Here is a 22,826-nt window from a genome sequence, read left to right on the forward strand (position 1 = left end):
TTTAATGTTTCCTTTTAACTCTGTGTTAGCACAAACGCATTTCTGATCACAAGAGGCCTAAGGGATCAGCAGCAGGATTTGGGTTAAGTTGGCAATTCTTGAGACAAGTTCCCGCCCATATATAAAACAACTGGAACCTTGGCCAAGTGTTGTGTTCCTTAGCCTGCAGAAAGATTCCTTTCCCCTCCATTCTCAATGTATCTTTAAGTGTATGAAAAGTCACCAAAATTAATTTCTCATAAAGACTGACTTTGGGTTTCTGTGTGTCACTGAAATAATCTACCTCTCTTCTCTACACGCATTCTCTACGCAGGAGGATTTTACTTTGGAGGAGGGGAAATGGGGTGCGTTTTGTGTGGGCCTTACTCATAACTACAGGACAATGTGTGCACTGCCTTTGCAAAAATGACAAAAACCCACAACTGAGGAACATAATCCCAAAGTTTTGTATCCACATATTAAATTCACATTAACTACACATATACATTCACATTAACTGCATATCCCACCCAAACCTCTCAATGTAACATGTGAAAAACGTGAATTCAGAGATATCTGGGTATAGTATCTCAATAAAATAAAAAAATCCTCAAAACTGCCAATTCAGATATTAAAATTCAGTCTCATGAAAACAACTGTTTAAGTCTTTCAAAGTACAAAAATAATACTTGGCATTGCAGATGGAGAGAAAGCAGGGAACACAGTCTGTAGTCTGACTGCAGACTCCAGCCATGGAAATCTTCAGCTCAGAGGAATACACTCTCCATTCAACTGACTAATAATACAGACACCCAACCAACCACGTAGAAAACTTGGCAAAAATGACAGCTTTGCCTAAATATGAAATATTCAGAACATGAATAAAATTACATGTTTTCTGTTTCCCCATCAGCAGCTGCTTTCACTAGTTCAGAGGGAGCTTTCAGGAGTGAACTCGTCCACTAGTGTAAGGGGAAAGGGAGGTTCCATAGCCTGAACAGGTCTACAAATCCCATGATCCTTTAGGTGAATCTCATGATGTTGACTGTGTGTTTCTGCATTGCAGGGGGTTGGACTTGATGGCCCTCTTCCAACTCTATGATTCTATGATCCTGCTTTATTTGTACTGCAACAGTTACAGACAAACAGAGAACACAGAAGACTCTTGTCATTTGAAGACAGTCCATTCCTGAGTTCGCCACAAGCGTCAAAATCCACAAATACTGGGAAGGAGAATATCCCGCAAATGCTGTTGCCTCCCAATAGCAAGAAACCACATTTCTTGAAAAATTCACATTAACTGCATATCCCACCCAAACCTCTCAATGGGCTGGGGACGGCATCATGTGACTGGATTACAAACCGGTGATGTCTCAAGTCATGTATCTATGGTTGGCAAGGTTTTAACAATGACAACTGACTGAGGAATGTAAATTTTAGGGGACAGGAAAAAGAAACCTGACAGTTTTCATCTTTGGAAAACAAAAACAAATCTCAGTTATTTTTCTATAAATACATAAAAAGGATCTCAAAATTAGAACAATGGTTCACCTAAGCCACAGAAAACAGGATGAGAAGCAATTGCTTTAAAATAGCGAGAGGAAGTTTAAATAGAGCAGTACAAAACACTTTGTAAGTGCATACATGAACAGAGAAAACTGTCCAGGAGGATTAGAGAATCTCCTTCCTTGGAAGTGCCCACCTTGAATAAATACCTATTCTTTCCATGCAGGATCTCCTGACTTCAAATCTAATTCAAATATCTCATTTTTTTTGTTCAAGAAATACAAGAGAATTCTAGATAGTTCAGAGGCTGATCTGATCTTAGGAGAGGAAATGAATGACCAGGTCATATTCTTTATCACTGACTAAACAAAAGAAAAGATCTCTGAATGTGAAAGAGGAAGGAAGGAAGGAAGGAAGGAAGGAAGGAAGGAAGGAAGGAAGGAAGGAAGGAAGGAAGGAAGGAAGGAAGGAAGGAAGGAAGGAAGGAAGGAAGGAAGGAAGGAAGGAAGGAAGGAAGGAAGGAAGGAAGGAAGGAAGGAAGGAAGGAAGGAAGGAAGGAAGGAAGGAAGGAAGGAAGGAAGGAAGGAAGGAAGGAAGGAAGGAAGGAAGGAAGGAAGGAAGGAAGGAAGGAAGGAAGGAAGGAAGGAAAATATAATTTGGATTTAGAAACTGGATGAGCAGGGTCAAGAGAGAGAACTAACTCCATTTAATGCAAGTGCCAGCATTCATACAGGTATACAGGTACCAGTTTTCCACTGTAATTCTCTATACAAAGTGTGAGGTGCACATGTGAGTCCAGCAACACACAAACTAGTTTTGTGCACATTTTGTACTTAAGCATGGTTAAGCATCAAGTCTGAGCAAACAATTCTTAAAAATCCCTTTCCAGTCAAAGGTGTCAGCATATATATATATTGTGAATATATATATATTCACAGCAGACTGCAGAGTGCTATTTATATACTCAAACCACAGGTGCACCGCACCTCTAAATATTAAACAGGGCTGAAGTAACTGGTTACTGGTAACTTAGGAGTTTGAAGCTTTCTGGACAAGCCACGATTCCAAACACTGTGTTTATGTTGTCCAAAGGAAAATTCTAAACATCTGGAAGCTACAATGCCAAAGATGAAGGAAATTGTAACATCTTGGACAGTGGTGGGATTCACCAGGTTCGCACCACTTCGGCGGAACCGGTTGTTAAAATGGTGCTTGTAAACAACCCGTTGTAAAATTATTTGAATCCCACCACTGGAACCGGTTGTAAAATTATTTGAATCCCACCACTGATCTTGGACCACATAATCTCAAGGAACCCACCCCACGCAACTTGGGATGGAAGTGACCGGGGGGGGGGGGCGGGAGGACGAGTTGTGGCAGGAGTAGCTCAACAGAAAATGAAGGGAGGAGTATCAAAATATGGCCATCAGCTTCACGCTGTCATGAAAAACACACAGTGCCAGAAATAAAGGGAAATGGAACATCCTGGCACAGACCAATCTTCACTGAGCAACTTTTCAGGGGTGACTGTTTCGAACAGGATCAGGGATATTTAATCTGCAATTCATAATTCACTTGGCTGGTTTGTTTGTTTTTTGCTGGAAAAAGCACACATTTATTGACAGCTTGGGACAAGCTTTCAAAGTGAGAGCCAAACGCTTGCACACGAAACCCCCCCTCCCCCCAAAGAATGGCGCCTAAAGAATAGGATCCACAAGTCTGTGTGGCAGATTTTGGCAGCACGGAATCATTCATTCGGTCACAACATTGCAGCCACCAGCTTTTAAACCAGCGCTGCGAATTTCTCAGTTACCATTCAGGCGGAAAGTGGACACTCGTAAAAACCAACCTCCTTCAGACTCACAGCGATTCCGAAACACCTTTAAGCCTGCTGGCAATTAATTTCGGGGCTACCGGCCTCTCTCACTTTCCATTCCAGCCTATTTCAATCAAAATAATCACGCAAGTGCGCCTGAATGGCTCCATTATGGCAGGAACACTGTAACCCCAACTGGTGGCGGGATCTCCTCCACAGCAAGGCAATATTTAAACTATTTCTTTTTAACTGAAACACTTCGGCTCCAAGCTCTTGGTTATCAAAGCTCTCAGTTGCACGTTTTACAGTAGTTGTCCACGGATCTTTTTGCAAAAACTCCTTCAAGACATCTGGAATTCACACTTAGGACCACTACGTTGCTTTGTGACACACACACACACACGCTAGATTCTCTGAAGTACAAATCTCTGCTGTCAGCAGGTTGGATTCCACAGATTATTATTATTATTTAATTAATTAATTTAATATACCGCCCATCCCCGAAGGGCTCTGGATGGTGTACAACATAAAACCGTGTATAAAATCATCGTAATCAGACATCCATAAATATAATAAAAACAGCAGTTGTATTCCAAGATGGCATCCCACCTAAACCTAATCCTCCTAGAGGGAGGAGGGAGAGGTAATGGGTCCTGATGGTATTAGGACCTGTAGGTCTCAGTAATGGGTCCCGATGATATTAGGGACCCATGACCTGGGGGGGGGAACGACAATTCAGCGGCTGGTTGCTCCAAAGGCCCGGTGGAACAACTCAGTCTTACAGGCCCTGCGGAAATCACCAAGGTCCCGCAGGGCCCGGACAGCTGGAGGGAGAGTGTTCCACCAGGCTGGGGCCAGCGCCGTAAAGGCCCTGGCCCGAGTGGAGGCCAGCCACATCATTGAGGGGCCAGGGATCTCCAGTAAGTTGGCCTCTGCCGAACGCAGAGGACAAGCTGGGACATATGGGGTAATGCGGTCCCGGAGGTACGAGATCTGTTCAGAGACGCTAACAGAGATGCTTTCCTCAGGATCATCTTGTGTAAGGAGAAGGCTCCTTTTGCTGAAGCAAAGCGGCTCTGCTAAGTGGACCGACTCCTCACAAAGCCCATCCAACCCACAGATTTTTAGCCAGGCGGCGACTAAAGAAAAGTCACATTGCTACAGCTTCCTGCAAGCTTAATCAATCTCAGCTGGATGACCAGAGCCTCTTTAGGTGTCAGCTCTGGAACAGGCTACGTCAGCATGGACAACAATTCTCATTCATGGACTACAATTCTCATCAGCCCCTGCTGGCCTGGACAATTGGCCATGTCAGCAGGGGCTGATGGGAATTGTAGTCTATGAACATCTGAAGCGCCAGAGTAGGACACCCCTGTGCTATGTTATAACCCCAAAGAAAAAAGATGGAACCCATGCCATATGTTGTAGTTTAAACCAGGCCAACATCTGCTCAGTCTTCTACCGAGTTCAGTACCTTTCTCTTTAGCAATTAAAGCAAACTGTAATTCACCATTATGCTTTATATAAGTTACCGTATATACTCATGTATAAGTCGGGTTTTTGTGTTGAAAAAGCCCCCCTCAACTTATAGTGTGAGCCCCCCTCAACTTGTATTTTAAAAAGATTTTTTGGTTTTTACTTTGTTGGCCGTCGGGGGCACAGTTTTAGGCTAGCAGCACCAAAATTCAGGATATCATCAGGTGACACTCCTAATGATATCACCCAAGTTTGGTAAAGTTTGATTCAAGGGGTCCAAAGTTATGGACCCCCAAAGAGGGTGCCCCCATTGTTTCCAATGGAAGCTAATAGTAGATGGGGCTACCCTTTTGAGGGTCCATAACTTTGGACCCTCTGAACCAAACTTCACCAAACCTGGGTGGTATCATCAGGAGGGTCTCCTAAAGATACTCTGAAATGTTGGTACTGCTAACATAAACATTCCTCCCCTGACCAAAAATCCAGTTTTGAAGGATTTTAACTCTTGTGTTTTAGCTTGGTTGCTGGTTGAGCTAAGGTTTTTGTACTTTTAAAGTTATTGTTGAGAACATATTGTTTTTGTTGACTCTCTTTTCCACTTACAGAGCTAGTTTACTGTTTTTCTTTGAAATAAATATTCAAAAACATTTAACCTACTGATGCCTCAATTGATGTAATTTTATTGGTATCTATTTTTATTTTTGAAATTTACCAGTAGCTGCTGCATTTCCCACCCTCAACTTATACGCAAGTCAATAAGTTTTCCCAGTTTTTTGTGGTAAAATTAGGTGCATCGATTTATATGCGGGTCAACTTATACACGAGTATATACGGTAAACATTTTTTGGTGTTCTGGTGGTGTTGTATTAAAGATTACTGAAGTATACAGAGCTGCGTCTTGTAGTAAAGACTGTTGAAGCGTGCAGACTTTGTGTTCAGTAAGTTCAGGTTTGCCATAGTATATATTGGAGACATATGTCTGTCTCTGTTTCTTTGGATTCTATGCAACCTTTGTGTTAAGATCACTATGACTGAACTATGAACATGTTGATTGGATGTGTTTGACGAACACAAATTTGCTGCGTTTACAAGTTGTTGTATTGATTATGCTATAGGCCCATTTGACAAGTAAAATTACATGGTTATTGTAATATTTAATTATTGTATAAATTTAATCTTTAATACAGCAGTACTGTAACACCAAAAAGTGCTTAATTTGCACAAATTGACTTTTACACGCGTTCTTGCTTAGCCTGCACATGTTTTTGTGACTGTTTCAGGTAGTAAGCAATATACCTGTTCTCTAGTTCCTCCTGCCAAACTCAAGCCCAACTGCGATTTTCCTGAAACCCAGGATGGGTGCCACCATATTGGTGTTCAGAAGCACAACAGGAGGACTTCAAAGAGTCTCATGTGGTTCCCAAGCCACTGAGTATCTGGGCTAGACTGAGGCACATGTCCCCAGGCGCATGCCAGCTGGTCACATGGGGGGGAATTGCCCCCACACCCCTCCCCTCAGGGCTGCCCCGTCAGGCTGCTCCTTCACCCAGTGGGGTCTCCACCAGCCAAAGCAGCATCCTGGCCGCCCCTCAGCCCTGACCCATCAGGCTGCTCTAAAAGACGTGGGCCTGTGCCAGGCTTCCACCAGCCAAGGTAAGTGGGGGTCGGGGGGCGGTCGGAGCAGGTGTTGTCCCAGGCGCCACTCCCCCCCCCCACGCCTCTGCGTAAAACTGTTGTCAATGCACACTGGTTTTTCACATTCCCTCCTACTTAATCTCTTTAACTAGAGATGACACTGACCATTCCTGATACCTTCCGCATGCAATGCAAAGCAGTTCATCTCTCATTTTGCTACAGCCCCTTTTAGGATCTGGAGGCTTTACGTTCAGATCTCTGCTCTGCCATAAACATTTTTCTGGGAGACTTTGGGACAGCCGTTCTCTCTCAGCCTAACCTACCTCACAGGATTGTTGTGAGGATGAACCAGAGGACAAGAGAACCATGTACCATTGTCCTCCGCTTGTTGAAGAGAGTGCAAAATAAAAAGGTATGAGGCAGACAGAACACCCAATAATAATAGTCTGCTTCTGAAACGTGTATGATGTGGCATCACCCCATAGGTTAGTAATGACCCAGTGCTTCTACAAGGCATTCCCTTCATCTTTAACACATTCTACCGTCTAAGGAGGTCACAGTTGTACAACGAGCATCCCAAACACTCCAGCTTAGCTCGGGGACCTCTGACCTTGGTTGCCAAGTAGGATTTGGCCATGGTAGATACTTGGAGACCATCAAGGAAGACTGAGGTTGCCACATAGAGGAAGGTAATAGCAAACTCTCCCTGGTCGTCTCTTGACTGGAGCACCCTGTGGCTGGGGTCACCATGTATCCGGCTGCAACTCAACACCACATTGTTGTTCAGTTGTGCAATGAGTTTCGGATGTATGGCACGGCTGCCACATTTACTCAGGGCTGCACTGATGATCACTGGGAAAGTTTTCGAGGGGTCTTCTGTTGCGAGAGAGAGATGCTGCCTGGCTACTTCTGCGGCAAGCGACAAGGCAGCGGAGTGTGGGTCTCTGTGGGCCGGAAGCCCTGAGAAGCCACGCACATCGTCATGAGTTCTGTATGGCCCAGCATGCTCTCCCAACGTATATGCCATGAAGTCACAAACAACTTACAGCGACCCCAGCAAAGGGCTTCTAAGGCCCATGAGAAGCAGAGGTGGTTTCCCATGGCCTTCTTTCTCAGAGCCTTCCTTGGCGATCTCCCTTTGAGGTACCAACCTTGCTTAGCTCCCAAGATCTGACAAGATTGGGCTAGCTCTTGACGGCTTCGCTCCCCTGTGCAGAGTTCGGTTTGCTTAACCCCCAAATCTGCATAGGGTCCATTTGCTTATCCAATGGCGGTGCTGGAAAGTGCCACCGAGTCACAGCTGAATTATGGTGACCCCTTGGAGTTTCCCACGCAAGAGACTTTCAGAGGGATTCTACCATTGCCTTCCTCTGCAGAGCCTTCCTGGGTGGTCTCCCCCTCCATTAAAGTATCTGCCCCTGTTTAGCTTCCAAAATCCAACAAACTCAAGCAATACCATGCCACCTTCACGACCCTCCTAGAAGGTACCAGTTCAAATATAAACTGGCCGAAGATACACAAAAAGCCTCTCTGCACTGTTATGTGAGGGATGACAGCACAAAAGGTCGAGTTCAGCGTAACTGAATGAAACTATTCCCCCCACTACTGACCCATTTTATTATGTGGTTGTTCCTTTGCTCTCTACATCATAAACATGTCTTGGTTTTCATGCCTTTTTCAGAGCAGTTTAGTTTATGGAGCATTCCCTGTCGGATTGCTAGCCCCACTTCACAGAATTGAGAGCGACTATTTCCGTGGTGGCGAACCTTTGGCACTCCAGATGTTAGGGACTACAATTCCCATCAGCCCCTGCTGGCAGGGGCTGATGGGAATTGTAGTCCCTAACATCTGGAGTGCCAAAGGTTCGCCACCACTGGACTATTTAAACTAATTTTTGTAGCATAGATGTGGCCCCAGGAAAAGAAACAGAAGCACAATTGACGCAATCGAGAGTCAGCGTGGTGTAGTGGTTCAGAGCAGGTGCACTCTAATCTGGGGAACCGGGTTTGATTCCCCGCTCTGCCACTTGAGCTGTGGAGGCTCATCTGGTGAACCAGATTAGCGTGTGCCCTCCAACACATGCCAACTGGGTGACCTTGGGCTAGTCACAGTTCTTCGGAGCTCGCTCAGCCCCACCTACCTCACAGGGTGTTTGTTGTGGAGGGGGTGAAGGGAAAGGAGATTGTCAGCCCCTTTGAGTCTCCTTACAGGAGAGAAAGGGGGGATATAAATCAGATAGGGGGAGGGTGGTATATAAATATAATAAATATAATTAATATAATAAATAAATAAATAAATAAAACTCTTCTTCTATGTGCAAGTTGGCACATTGCGAAATGTCAAGCGCAGGTTGGCCACAAGGCATCCAGTTGGAAATCCACAGGATGATTCCGATAATGGTATCGTCCTGTCACTCCACAGTGGCTGCAACAGCCCCAGCTCAGCTCATGAGACAAGCTGCGCATCAACAAGAGGTTCACTCCACATCAAGGTCCAACGCCCCAGCAGGGGAGCCCCCCTCCTGCAGATTTCACAGGGAGCGACACATGTGGCTCAGACCCAAAAACGCAGACAGACGTCTTTTGAATGCAACCATAATGAGCCACTGGAAGTTCCCCCCAGCCTGAGAAATGAAAGGGCGAGAGGGGGAAAGCCCCGCTCCTGGCTCAAACCGCTGGACTCCGCCGGGCTGTTATTTCAGTTAGCGAAGACACAGACTGCCTATAGATCAGATGGTGCCGTAGCGGTGACGGAGCATGAAACCTCACTTAACTCCCACTGCCAGTTTCTACAGCTCCTCCGCCGCGCACACCGACCAGATTCTCACCACTACGCCCGTGGCCTTTCCTGCCACATGCCCGCTAATCCTTGCCGGTTGTATTTTCAGAAATAAAACACGTTGTTTTTTTTCCTTTTGCAAAGGTCTGTCATAGATGCAAAAGTTCGCTGTCTAAATGGGATGGGAAAGAAACCTGATCTACGCAGGCATGCTATATGAGTTTTCAAAAAACACCAGCACAAACATGCGGGTTGTCGAGAGTCTTTATTTATGAACGGTATGCAGGGTTCCAATTGGGTCTGTAGTTCCTCAGGAAAAATAGCTGCTTGTTGGGTGATTTGTATTTTAATGACCTTTCTGTGTTGCTTTTGTAGCACACTAGTTAAAACGCCATGTCGAATTAAAAACACTCTTTTCTAAGCTGCGTGCCCTCGCCTGCCGAGCATCGCCAGGTTCTGGCCTGGGTTTAAAATCATTTGTGTGTGTATGTGTGTGTGTGAGCAGAGGGAGGAGAGAATGAGGGAGGGAGAGCGAGCGAGAAAGCAAGAGAGATGGTGTGCATATATATGGATCGAGCGAAGACAAAAATGCAGGATGATATTTAAGAGGGAAACAAATAGGGATTAAAAAACGCAATCTGGAAAGAAAAGGAAATTGAATACTCGGATCAAGAGCGGCTTGCTTCTTTGTTACTCAGGTGGGATTTGACGGGGCTACTAAATGCTATTTATGGTTAATCATGCATTAATTATGCAAGACCACAGCTGGAACTAAACAAAAGCATTGAAGCATTGAAGACACCGCCCAGAGCCCCTAGAGGATGGGGCGGTATAAAAGTTTAATAAATAAATAAATAAAATAAAAATAAAGTTCCTAGTAAGACAACAGTTGTAAACGTCTCTGGTTTTTGGAACTGACGTGTACCAGACGAAGCGTTAGCCAACATACACCACAGTCCAAAATATTTGCTCCAGTGATACTGCAGGCAAAGTTGGAGCAATTTCACGGTTTAGTGCAGTGGTGGCGAACCTATGGCACGGGTGCCAGAAGTGGCACTCAGAGCCCTTTCTGTGGGCACGCGCAACCAGAGTCCCCCCCCCCCCCCCGATCTAGGCTGGCCTGGGTCGCTGGACTTGATTATTAACATTAAACCTAAGACCTAGTTTTGGGGAAGCAGTGTAGTAAGCCTGTTAAGTGCTGTTAAATACCACTAATTTTCATGCGAAGAACTAAAGCGCGATCCTTTACCAGGGAGTAAGCTCGGTTGTTGGCAATGGGCTTGCTTCTGAGTAAACCCTCCTAGGGTCGGGATTCACCCATTGGAAGAGTTGCACGGTTGCCTCAAAGCAAAGCCACCGACAACCACCAAGCTTACTCCCGAGGAACGCACGCCTCGGAGCCAACCGTTTTTCCTAAACTAAAACCTCAGTATTCAAGTTGAATTGCCACGTTGGCACTTTGCGATAAATAAGCGGGTTTTGGGTTGCAGTTTGGGCACTCGGTCTCGAAAAGGTTCGCCATCACTGAGTTTAGTGTCACATTCTCCAAAGTGCCTGCACAGAAGTCAGACATCAACCTGAGACTTTCCAAGCTTAGGGGCCTAGCATGGGATTCAGAAATCTCCAGGGTTTTCTGGCCAGAAACATGTAAGGCTGGTTCTAAAAGACCACATGTGGAGTTCTGAACCCAGAACACACGTCCTTCCTGCCTCCCCGTTCCCATAGCTGCTCACTATAGTTCCCAAAATTGCATAAGGAAAAGGGTGAGAGAGGGACGTAGGTGTAGATTTTTTATGGGAGGGTTCGGGGGCCACGCCCCCTGCCCCTGGGGGCGTGGCCACATCTTCCCAAGTCTTGCCCCCAGCCTCAGTGCTTATAAAAGCAGCTCTCCGAGGCCGGGGACGACAGACTTCCCTGCCCCCCCTCCCCCCCCACCAGCTGGGCTCCCAGCTGGCAGCCTGCTGCCGGCAGCCCCTTCTGCCCTCCCCTCTGGGCAGAGGTGTAGCTGGGGAAAATGGAGCCGGGTGCAAAATCTGAGTATTCCCCCCCCCCCCACCATGGGTGGTCACTGTGATGCTAGAATCCACCCCAAAACAGCATCACTTTCAATGGTGTTTACACTAGGGAGCCCAGATTCTCCTTTTAAATCCACCTTAAAGGGAGAATCTGTGGTCCCCAGTTAAAACAACATTGAAAGGGATGCTGTTTTGGGGTGGATTCTCCCCCACCCTGAAACAGCATCACTTTCAATGTTTAAACTGGGGACCTCAGACTCTCCCTTCAAATCCATGCCGAAAGGGGTGGATTTAAAAGGAGAATCTGGGGAAATTTGGGGGGTGCCTGTCAGGGGTGCAATTGTTAAGCTAGAAGCATCAAGTTTTCAGGGTATCTTTAGGAGACTTTCCTAATGATACCACCCAGGTTTGGTGAAGTTTGGTTCAGGGGGACCAAAGTATGGACCTTCAAAGGTGTAGCCCCCATCTTCTATTAGCTCCCGTTGGAAACAATGGGGAATGGGGGTACCCCTTTGGGAGTCCATAACTTTGGACCCCCTGAACCAAACCTCACCAAACCTGGATTGTATCATCAGGAGCGTCTCCCCAAAAATCCCTGAAATTTTGGGGCTGCTAGCCTAAAAACTATGCCCCCTTCAGGCCAAAAACCGGAAAAAAAACTAAAAAATACAAAAAACACAAATGGGGCGGAGCTTCGGACATGTAATGGGGGGTTGAACCCGAGAACCCCCCCCTTACCTATGTCCTTGGGGTGAGGTGTGCCAGCAGGGAGGTTGGGGGGGGGCATGGATTGGCGGTAAGTGGCTTGGGTGCACGCGGTTTTGTCACATGCGGGGCCACTCAGCGCCCCATCTGACGAAATGGCGTGCACCCAGGGACATGGGATGCCCCGTGTCCCCATTAGTGGTACACCACTAGGATAACATGAAGTATAAGACTAAGCATTGTGAGTGCTATAGTAGACTACCCCTGCAATTCTAAATGGAGTTACATCCTTCCAAGAGCACTTAATTTCATGGACTTAGAAGGGAATAAGTCTGCTCAGGATTGCACTGTATAAGCTTCACTGAGTGCAAATCATACAGCTAGAGCAGGGGTCTGCAACCTGCGGCTCCAGAGCCGCATGCGGCTCTTTTGTCTTTGCACTGTGGCTCCGCATGGCTTGAGTCCCCTCAGCCTCCATTGGAGAGTCGTCCTAAGGGTTAACGGGAAAGAGTCCCCGTTCCTAGCGAGGCACAGCCCGAGATGGCTATCCCAAGCCACTTCCGGCTTCCCTGTCCCAGCTGCCTAGTTAGCTGATGCTGGTGATGATGGAGTGGGGGTGGAGCACCGCTGGTGGATCCTCTTGAACAGGTGAGTGGCGAAGGGTGGGAAATGGGAGGGAGTTGCAGGAGCACAGATTTTCAGCGCAATCCTAACCTCAGTCTGCCCCCCTTGAATGGGGGGTCAGGGGTTGACCCTGCTTTGAGTGGCTTCATTTCCCCCTCCCCTGGGTCCTTCTTGGGGGGCAGGACCACATGGAGACCCCAGCAGTGCCACCTTGAGTTCACCCCCCCGCCCTGCCCCGGAAGTTGACAACCCCATTAAAGGCACCAATTTTGATCCACCATCCAAGTGTAATTTGTGGGGGTTCTTTTTGGAGGGGGCATAATCAGTGTCTTTCAACACAAGAAAAGAGAAATGTGTGAAACGGGGGTTCTATTGCTGGTCATTTGAATCATGAACAAAACAACAGGCTTTTTACACACACACACACACCCTTTTGCTTTGATGGGTAAAAATGAGCCCCAAAGAAGGGAACTTCTCCCTGCGTGAGAATATATACAGTGTTATCTTCATTTTAGATGTCAAAAAGTATTTGCGGCTCCAAGTGTTTTCTTTTCCACTGAAAACGGGTCCAAATGGCTCTTTGGGTGTTAAAGGTTGCCGACCCCTGAGCTAGAGACTTTATCTGCCTATTCAGGCCCATATAAAAGCATCAAAGATGGAAGAAAACATGTATATCTATTCAAGCAATTTTAGAGGACTTTGGAAAAAAATGAATGGTACGGTTATGCATCACTATATAGCCTATCCTCTCATCCTCTCTCCCAGAATGCCTCTTTCACTAGTCCTTCAGCACACAATGAACATAGTAGGTAACAGTGTAGTTTAGTGGTTAAGAGCAAGGACTTTAATCTGGAGAACCAAGTTTGATTCCTCACTCCTCCACATGAGTGGCAGATTTTTATCTGGTGAAATGAATTTGTTTCCACCCTCATAGAATCATAGAGTTGGACAAGACCAAAAGGGCCACCCAGTCCAGCCCTCTGCCGTGCAGGAAGACACAATCAAACACTCCTCACAGTTCGCCATCCATTTAAACCTCCAAAGAAGGAGACTCCGCCACCCTTTGAAGCAGCTTACTCTACTGTCGAACAGCCGTAACTTTTAGGAAGTTCTTCCAAATGTTTAGGTGGGATTCCTTTTCCTGTTTTCTTGAACCCATGACTCCTTGCCCTACTCTCTGGTGCAGCAGAAAACAAGCTTCCTCCATCTTCAACATTCTACCTGTATTGCTTAATAAGCCCTGTTCAAAGGAGAGCCATAATGCTCGCCAGGTTTAATGTTATGCCTTCTGCCTTGTTACATGGCAGATTTAATAAGCAAGAAAAGGCTAAAAGATTGTGCCCATGCAACGATGGCTCAGTTGAATCTCTGGCCCACCAATTACTTCACTGTCTCAGATTCAAGGAAATCAGATCCAAGTATGTGAATCTCACTCCTTTACATTTACCCGATCTCCCCGATTTAATTCGATGACACTACTTGTTGGACAACCCTGATCCTTCTCTCTGTATGACAGTGGCAGACTTTCTCCTGGAAATTACTAAATGCCAGTAGATTTCCTTCGTCCTAACACGTATATCCTGTATTGTATATGCTTTTTAATCTGTTTTTATTATCGTTGTACTGCTGTCTATGCCAATAAAGGCTTGCTTCACATCTTCAACATAACAACCCTTCACTCCTCCACGTGAAACCTGACCTTGGGCCAGTCCCATTTCTCTCAGAACTACCTCAGCCTGTTGCGCGGAGGGGGATGGAAAAGGAGTCCGTAAGCCGCCTTGAGTCTCCTCATAAGAGAGAAAAATGGGTTATAAATCAAAACTCTTCTTCTTTGTCAATGGAATGGCAGGGTTTAGGCAAATTATTCGGCAGCTGTTCAGCTAGATTGGAGTCCCCAACCTTGTTAAGCCTGTTGAGACACTTTTGGCATTTGGAGAACCGTGTGGGAGTTCCACCACCAAACGGCTGCCGTGGGGGATGGGCCTGATCGCCAAATATCGGGAGGTTCCGAGCCAAGTGTCCTCCTGTTTGCTGAAGACAGAAAGGTGATACCTCCTGGACTCCTCTGAAGCATCCGCTGCTCCAAAGAGATGATGGAAACGCAAGACTAGGTCTGCTTCAGCAAAATATGCTTTCAGCATCAGAAAATACATTGTTGGGCATCAGTGGGTATCACGTTGAGGAACTCTGAGCTAAATGACTGGAGCAACACCTGGTCAAGCACCCGGTGGACCCCCCCACCACCACGTGACCAAAAGGTGGGAGCCCGGGGACACGGGTTATCCTATAGACCAGGGGTGTCAAATTCGCGGCCCTCCAGATGTTCATGAACTACAATTCCCATCAGTCCCTCCCAACATGAGCATTGGCTATACCGGCAAGGGCCGATGGGGATTGTAGTTCATGGACATCTGGAGGGCCGCGAGTTTGACACCTGTGCTCCAGGCCCGCACTGGTGTCAAACTCGCGGCCCTCCAGATGTTATGGACTACAGTTCCCATCATCCCCTGCCGGCATGGCTAATTGCTCATGCTGGCAGGGGACGATGGGAACTGTAGTTCATGAACATCTGGAGGGCCGCGAGTTTGACACCTGTGCTATAGACGATACACCCCTGCTCTGTGCACGTTGCTCTACTCTGCCGAACAGGCATTAACTCTGTCTTCTGCAAGCGTCCCCTTTTTTGGAAACGGTTTCATCACCTTTCAACCATCTGCCAGAAAGAATGAATGGCAAGCTCCAAAGGGAAGGAGCCCCATTCACCATTCCCATACACGTGAGCAAAATCTACAGCCGACAGAATTTTAGCATCATGCCGCCGATGATTCAGAACAAGACAAAAAGAGGTATGTTGTTAATCAAAACCCAGCAGTACATTATCTGACAAAAGCTCAAAAGCGGCATGGGACATTTCAGCCTATCTATTTAACAATATAATACGACTGCCAGGTGGGTTGAGGGAGGGGAGGGGAGGGGGCGGCAACTTCTGCTCGTGGGATAAAGTTGCACGAAAAAAAAATAAAACGAGACGTTCTGTGAGCCTGAGGCGCTTATCACTAACGTGGGGAGCTCCTCATTTTGCAGCACCCATCCCAGGAAAACATCAAAATCCCAAGGAAAAGAAGAGAAGAAATGCCAAGAATAAGTAAAAGTGGAGGATATCCCATTCCCACAGCCTTCTAGTGAAAACTGGAGTCATTCACCAGTGCTAAAATTGCTACGTTATACATCTGGCTAGAAGAACCACGAGCACGCAGTGTCTTTTTCATTCAGCCATACTCTCCTTTAAGGCAACAATCAAATGAAAAGAAAATCTGGGACTGGCTGAGGGTTGCCAACTTCATGGTGAGGCCTGGAGTTCTCCCAAAATTATTACTGATGTGATCTCCAATCAGTCCCCCTGGGGAAAATAGCTGCTTTGGAGGATGGATTGAATGGCATCATGAGCTCTTGCCTTTCTGCAAACCTTACCGTCCCCAGGCTCCACCCAGAGGCATTTCAGGGGGAAATGGCGACCGGGGAAAACTCCTTCTCCGGGTGCCACCCCCTCCATGCTTGGGGGCAGGGCTCAGGGTGTGGCCCTTCCCCTTGCGCTCCCCCAGCCTCCGTGCTGGCCGGCTTTTCAAAGTCAGAGCTTTTGAAAGCACGGAGACTGGGGGGCCCAGCGACAGGGCCATGCCCCCAACCTCCATGCAGGCCAAGGGGTGGGGCTCAATGGGTGGGGCTCTGCCCCCGAGCCCCGCCCCCCAGTCTCCATGCAGGCTGGCTTTTGAAAGCTGGAGCTTTTGAAAGCGTGGAGGCTGGGGGCGGGGCTTTCAAAAGCCGGCCTGCAGGGAGGTGGAGGGGTGGGGCTTGGTCACATGCACCTGGGGACATGGGTGCCTGGCTCCACCTCACAATTTCCAGAAATTTCCCAGTCTGGAGTTGGCAACTCTAGACTGGCTCCACCCTCAGGGCTCAGCTATTCAAGTCCTATCAGATCTCACCTCGTGGAAGTGGCTCCTATGCCAGGAATGATCAGTTTGAATGAGGCCTGAATTAACGTGATGCATATAAGCACGGTTTTAAGAATGTTAAATCTTTCTGTGCGTGAAATGCTGTCAGTTCACAGCCTACTTATAGCAACCTCTTCGCATTTTCGAGGCAAGCGGCGAACAGACATGGTTCTGCTATTGCCTGCCACTTAGCTCTTGAAAAATTCTGCTCATGGGTACTTTAACAAAAAGAATTTGGTCACAAAGCGTATCAGAACTGGCCCATACATTCACATTAACAGAATAACTCCGTACATTATTTTTAATGACACAAAATATTTAAACAAAATAATCAAGTTCAGAATTACTGTACTGTTGAAGGCTTTCATGGCCAGAATCAACTGGCAGGTGTGAGTTTTCCGGGCTGCGTGGCTGTGGTCTGGTAATTTTTGTTCCTAACATTTCACCCGCATCTACGACTGGCATCTTCAGAGGACTGTGCCATGGACATCTTACCGTGACATGCCGCTGAAGATGCCAGCCGTAGATGTAGGCGAAACATTAGGAGAAAAACTACCAGACCACGGCTGCCACACAGACCGAAAATCCCACAGCAGACAGTTTCAGGTTTACTGTGTTTAACATTATCAAAATTTGGGGTTGAGATAAAATGCAGAGGAGGGTATACTATGGGAACATTTTCTCTCCCCCTTCCATCTTTTAGGAATATTTTTTCAGCAACTTTATTTACAGGGGAGATTTACAGAGCGATGTCACTTCAACATATATCCAGGCTTTCAAATCCATGCCCGGCATTGAATGCTCTGTCCCCAAAGCTTCTTTGCATTCTTGAGATCTGCGTTCCAACGGGTCTTTCTCCTTCTGCATTAAGAGTGACTTTATAACACAGCCAGTCAGATAAAACTACATCACCAAAGGCAGATAAAGCTCCAGATGAGTTTCACTTACTAGTTCAGAGGAGGAACCTTTATATCTCCAGATGTTATGAACCATTCTCAGTCTTTGCCAGCATGGCCAATTGGCCATGCTGGCAGGGGCTGATGGGGATTGTAGTCCATAACATCTGGAGTGCCAAAGGTTCGCCACCACGGCGCTAGCCTTGAGCAGTATCATCCACTAGCCAAACAGATCTAGTTGAATGGAGAAGTAAGTGCTAGTAGACAGAAGGGCTACTTTCAAATAAAACAAAGCAGCCTCATTGGAGCTGCAAACAATAAACAAGTGGGTGCAAAGGGGAGCATTAAGGAATATTTCCGGTCCCTCGGAACCTCCCTTTTTCATGCCATAAGGTTCACGTGAGAACATTTCGTGCACTCAGTCAAAACCATGCATGTTTTTATGCAAGTTGATTCAAATGAAATTGTATAAAACAAAAAATAAAAATTCATCCACTTTAATCCCCCCCCCCCTCCCCCCCAACCGTTGGTCTAAGGAAGCTCCAGATTTGCTTTCTACGTACATTCTGCTTTGAATAGTGAAACCCATCTCTTGGCTTCAACCGTAATGTATACAAATCTCAGTGTAGGCTGCTTCATAGTTTATTGAGACAACGGCATACAGTTATGGATGACAGGGAGAAGCCACAATGTGCCATAAATGTGTGCAAAGCAGTATTTGTTTTGGCTGCGCACACTATCCTAAAAAGCAACCCTAAATAAATATGCACAGCTGGAGTATTTACACATATTTTAAATCAATGCATGTAGATCACTGACATGAATGTTTCCAAAGAGGAAGATCTTGTTTAACAAGAAAGAATTTTAAAAAGATTCTAGTCAATAACACTACATTAAAAAAAAATCTATCACAAACTAACATTTGTGCACATTTCTTCGACAATCTTATTCTATATTCTAAAACAAAGAAGCCTACAGTCCGTGCTTCCCATGGCCCATACAAAACAAGCCTACGGTACTGTCTCTTACCTGTAATCTGACTCTGTCCTTGTGGATTAAAAGGGCTTGGTGCAGAGTTCAGGGAGGGCCGTGGGCTCTGGGTCGGGACCCCTACTCTCATACTGGGATGAGGGATGCGCCCTAAATCACTGAGGCGCTCAGAGAACAAACTAGGTTTAGAGTCATCAAGCTTCTGTCTGTGCCCTGGAAACAGCAAATCATAAAATAAAAGTGTTGTTAGCATGAATGAACAATGCACTATTCAATAATAACTTTGTATAACTCAAGGACCAAAAAGGTTTTAGGGTTAACCTAGGGCTGGTACAGGGAAACATGCAGGGGGCCCCTTTGTCGATCATGGTTATTTCTTCACAGAGAGTAGTTGGCGGGATTATCCTTTACACATGTGGAAAATCACAGAGGTTTACACAAGCATGAAATTACCACATGTGACAATCAATGGGCAGGGATTTTATAACACAGGTCAGCCTCTGGAAACCATCATTGTGAAATGGTTGCTGGTGTGGGGGAGACGATCCTGTTCATCAGAAACAAGACTCGCTTCTGTGTTGTGCTCCTAAGTCTGTGTTTGTCTCGCTTTACTTCTCTCAGCATATCTGCCTTTCTAAACAGAAACGAGGGTTTGGGTTTCTAAAAAATACTGATATAAATTATTATCCTGTCTGTCCCAGCTACTGTTTTATCATGTCTGGCATAAAATGGCATTACAGTAAAGCAGGATTGGGCTATGGCTGCCATGAGGGCCCCAATCTGGCCCTCAGCGTGCCCCCAAATTAAAAGATTTCCCCTATAGTTGTCTCAGCTGAGTTCTCCTGAGGTACGTGGGGAAAAAAGATTGCCACAACACATTCGTTGGAAACAATATTTTAGCAACCTCCTTTTGAACTGCCCCATTTATTAAAGACTCGGCATACAGCACAGGTGTCAAACTCGCGGCCCTCCAGATGTTATGGACTACAGTTCCCATCATCACCCCTGCCAGCATCATGCTGGCAGGGGATGATGGGAACTGTAGTCCATAACATCTGGAGGGCCGCGAGTTTGACACCTATGGCATACAGGGTTTCATTGTCGGCCCCTTCTGACTTGGTTGTTGGGAAGAATGAATCAATGCATCCCGCCACATCTTATGTATCTGCTCTATGGGGATCAGGTCACCTGCTACTGTGGGAGCTTCAGGAGAAATAGTGTGTGGAGAGGAGTGACATCATGTCACACATTGCTGTGCCACATTAACAATCCGCAAAATCTCTGTGGTCTTGCCACAGAATTTTGGGAGATTGCTAGAGCACTGCAGTGATTAATGACATCACTTCCTGTTGTGTGATCGGAAGCGATGCGACACCATTACCTGATACGTGCTCACCAAAACTCTCTCCAAACCAATCTACCCAAACACTTGTCTTCTCGGGTGTCTAAATATTTGAATAGGAGCTGATGTACATTCAATGCAACTCACAGGTCTGATTTACCTGTTCTTTACCCCATGAATATGAGAAGACAATCGTGTCCGTTAGCGAATTAACAGTTCTCGCATATTGCTCAAGCTTACTTCAAGCTTGATGCTTTTGTTATACAGCAACACTGCCCAAGGAAAACATGTAGGTACCAGGGGGAGACTTACAAGGATTTGCAGGGGGGAGGGCACCTCAATTCTCACTCCCTACTATTCCTTCTTTTCCTTTCACTGTAGCCCCGTAGCCCCTTCTCTTTTCCACTGTCTTTTCTGTCTTCAGCTTTTCTTCTTCCCTCCCCAAAGCAGCCTCTCCCTGGGGAAACTCTGCATGGTTCCAGCTGCTAGGACTGGCCAGGCACAGCTGTATGGAGGTGGCCTAGGCTCCATTGTGTGGTGGGGAACCCACTAGGACACAGGTGTCAAACTCACGGCCCTCCAGATGTTATGGACTACAGTTCCCATCAGTACATTGCTGGCAGGGGGTGATGGGAACTGTAGTCCATATCATCTGGAGGTCCGTGAGTTTGACACCTATGTACTAGGGCCGTGGTGGCGAACCTTTGGCACTCCAGATGTTATGGACTACAATTCCCATCAGCCCCTTCCAGCATGGCCAATTGGCCATGCTGGCAGGGGCTGATGGGAATTGTAGTCCATAACATCTGGAGTGCCAAAGGTTCGCCACCACTGCACTAGGACATGCAGGTGTATCTCACTTTCCCTAGAATCTCTGCCCTCACACTATTTCCTCTTCCCCTCCTTCTGGCAGCCCCCATCTCCTCGCCATTGCGTGCTTCTTTGTTTGCTTTCCACTCACCCATCTTCAGCTACACTTATTTATTTTCCTCATTTACATCCCGCTTCTCTCCATAGTGGGGACCCAAAGCAGCTCACAGCATTCTTCGTTCCTCAATTTTATCCGCACAACACCCCAGTGAAGTTGGTTAGGCTAAGAGTACGTGACTGGTCGAACGTCACCGGGTGTCAGGTCTTGCAACCATAAGCCAATAAACGGGCTCTGAAGCGTTTATTGAAGAGGTATCAAACCACCGTACTTGGCAAAGCCAATTCTGACAGAGCTGGCATTCACAGTCCCCTTTATCCCCCATTGAAAGCCCCCCCTCCCATTTCCCCAAGAGACTGTGAAAAACAGCCTTTGGAGCTGAGGCACCCCCAAGTTGGTGGCAGATAACACGAGAATCTACTTCTTCTCACAAAAGTTTAGCCTTCATTTTGACTGTTCTGATAGAGGCCCAGAGGAATGATGAATAAAGGAAGATTGTCCCTTCTGAGACCCAGACAGAAGCAGAAGCTAGGCAGGAGTTGGCAGAGAGCCAGGCAGCTGGCTAGTTGGGGGCCTGAGAGATTGCCACCCACCAAAGTTTGCTGCTTGAAGCAACACCCTTTGGGGGGCTACCCTTTTGAGGGTCCATAACTTTGGACCCCCTGAACCAAACTGCACCAAACTTGGGGGGTGCCATCAGGACAGTCTTCAGATGATACATCCAAAAATGCGCCCCCTGTAGGAACATCCCAGAAATTTGCCCAAGAATCTTTGTTCTGCATGGAGTTTTCTGCATTGCTGTCAATGGGGGTTGCAGGCTGGAGGGGGCACATTTCTGAAGGCACAGTCTCAAAACTTTCAGGATCTCATCAGGAGACTGTCCCCCAGGTTTGGTGCAGTTTGGTTCAGGGGGGCCAAAGTTATGGACCCTCAAAACTGTAGCCCCCGTCTCCTATTAGCTCCCATTGGAAACAATGGGGGATGGGGCACCCCCTTTGGGAGTCCATAACTTTGGACTCCCTGAACCAAATCTCACCAGACTTGGGGGGTAGCATAAGGACAGTCTCCCGTGCCACTAGCCTAAAAACTGCGCCCTCCGCAGGCCAAAATGGAAAACCACTAAAATACCCAAAAACGAACCCTGCATTTTGATGCCCCCCACAAGGTGGTGCCCTGGGCAGCTGCCCACCTTGCCCAATGGGCATTACACCCCTGCAAACTGGCAAGCTCTTACACACCAGCACAAACACTTAACAAACTGAGCCGCAGCTCCCCTTCTAAATGAAGGTGGGGAAAAAGGCATGTCAAGGTAGAACTGACTAACACAGTGAAACGGGGAAATGAAGCTCCGTTTCCACGTCCTGTCGTGTTTAATGCTGCCTCAGTAATTCATTCACTGCTGCCTCTTCATTCACAAATTCATTCATTCACCAGCCAGATGTTGCTTCGAATAGTGGATCTCAGCTCCACGTTTTTTAAAACACAGTGAATAGAAGGTGTTTAAACTGCTGGGGACAGAAACTGTGGGGATTCAGGGTGGTGTGTTTTGAGTAAACCCGAATGACAGTGGGACCAGTTGCTTTCACGCTGCTTTCAACCCAAACAGAAGAAACTTGTCCTGTTCAAAAATCAGCCCCAATTCCTTCATACAATTTTTTTTAAAAAAAATGACTCATCCCCGGTGGGACTAGAACTAGCGAGCTTTCACATTGCAGCACAAGCAGACAGAAGGCTGCATTAACTAGTTAAGCCACAGAAACTCTAATAGCAAATAGGGGAAAATACTAGGCTTTCAGTGAGTGCTCCCTTCCATTGCTATATAAATGACCCTACGTTGCAATGTGGGGTCAAACACACGTCGATCTCTGTTCCCCGAAATAAAAAAGGGTGCACGCTTGCGCACAGCCCACTGCTTCCTTATTGGGCAAAAGGCTCCACGTCATTGCCAGGGGCGGAAACTCAAACCCACAGTCACCCCCCCCCCCCGGGCTTCCCCACCGCCCTGCGCTCCCCACGCGTTTTTCCAAAAGGCTCTGTTCCAAACAGTGCCAAAAATGACGCGCGCTGAGATGGGGGCTACCGCGAGAGCGGCAGAATCGGGGCTGCTGCGTTGTCGCCACCCCTGTAGTAGGGAATGCCAC

The 22,826-nt window shown here is 46.9% G+C and overlaps 1 protein-coding gene across 1 annotated transcript in view; it reads right to left on the reverse strand.

The window, feature by feature from the left end:
- Window positions 1-22,826, reverse strand: part of RUNX2 (RUNX family transcription factor 2) — a 190,519-nt gene that overhangs the window by 123,147 nt on the left and 44,546 nt on the right. The window contains exon 2 of the mRNA XM_048502910.1: window positions 18,455-18,628. Coding sequence (XP_048358867.1) covers window positions 18,455-18,545 — 91 coding nt within the window. The 5' untranslated portion in view covers window positions 18,546-18,628. The remainder of the gene's footprint in view (window positions 1-18,454; window positions 18,629-22,826) is intronic.

This window comes from Sphaerodactylus townsendi, linkage group LG01, assembly GCF_021028975.2.
Source record: "Sphaerodactylus townsendi isolate TG3544 linkage group LG01, MPM_Stown_v2.3, whole genome shotgun sequence".
Classification (NCBI taxonomy): Eukaryota; Metazoa; Chordata; class Lepidosauria; order Squamata; family Sphaerodactylidae; genus Sphaerodactylus; species Sphaerodactylus townsendi.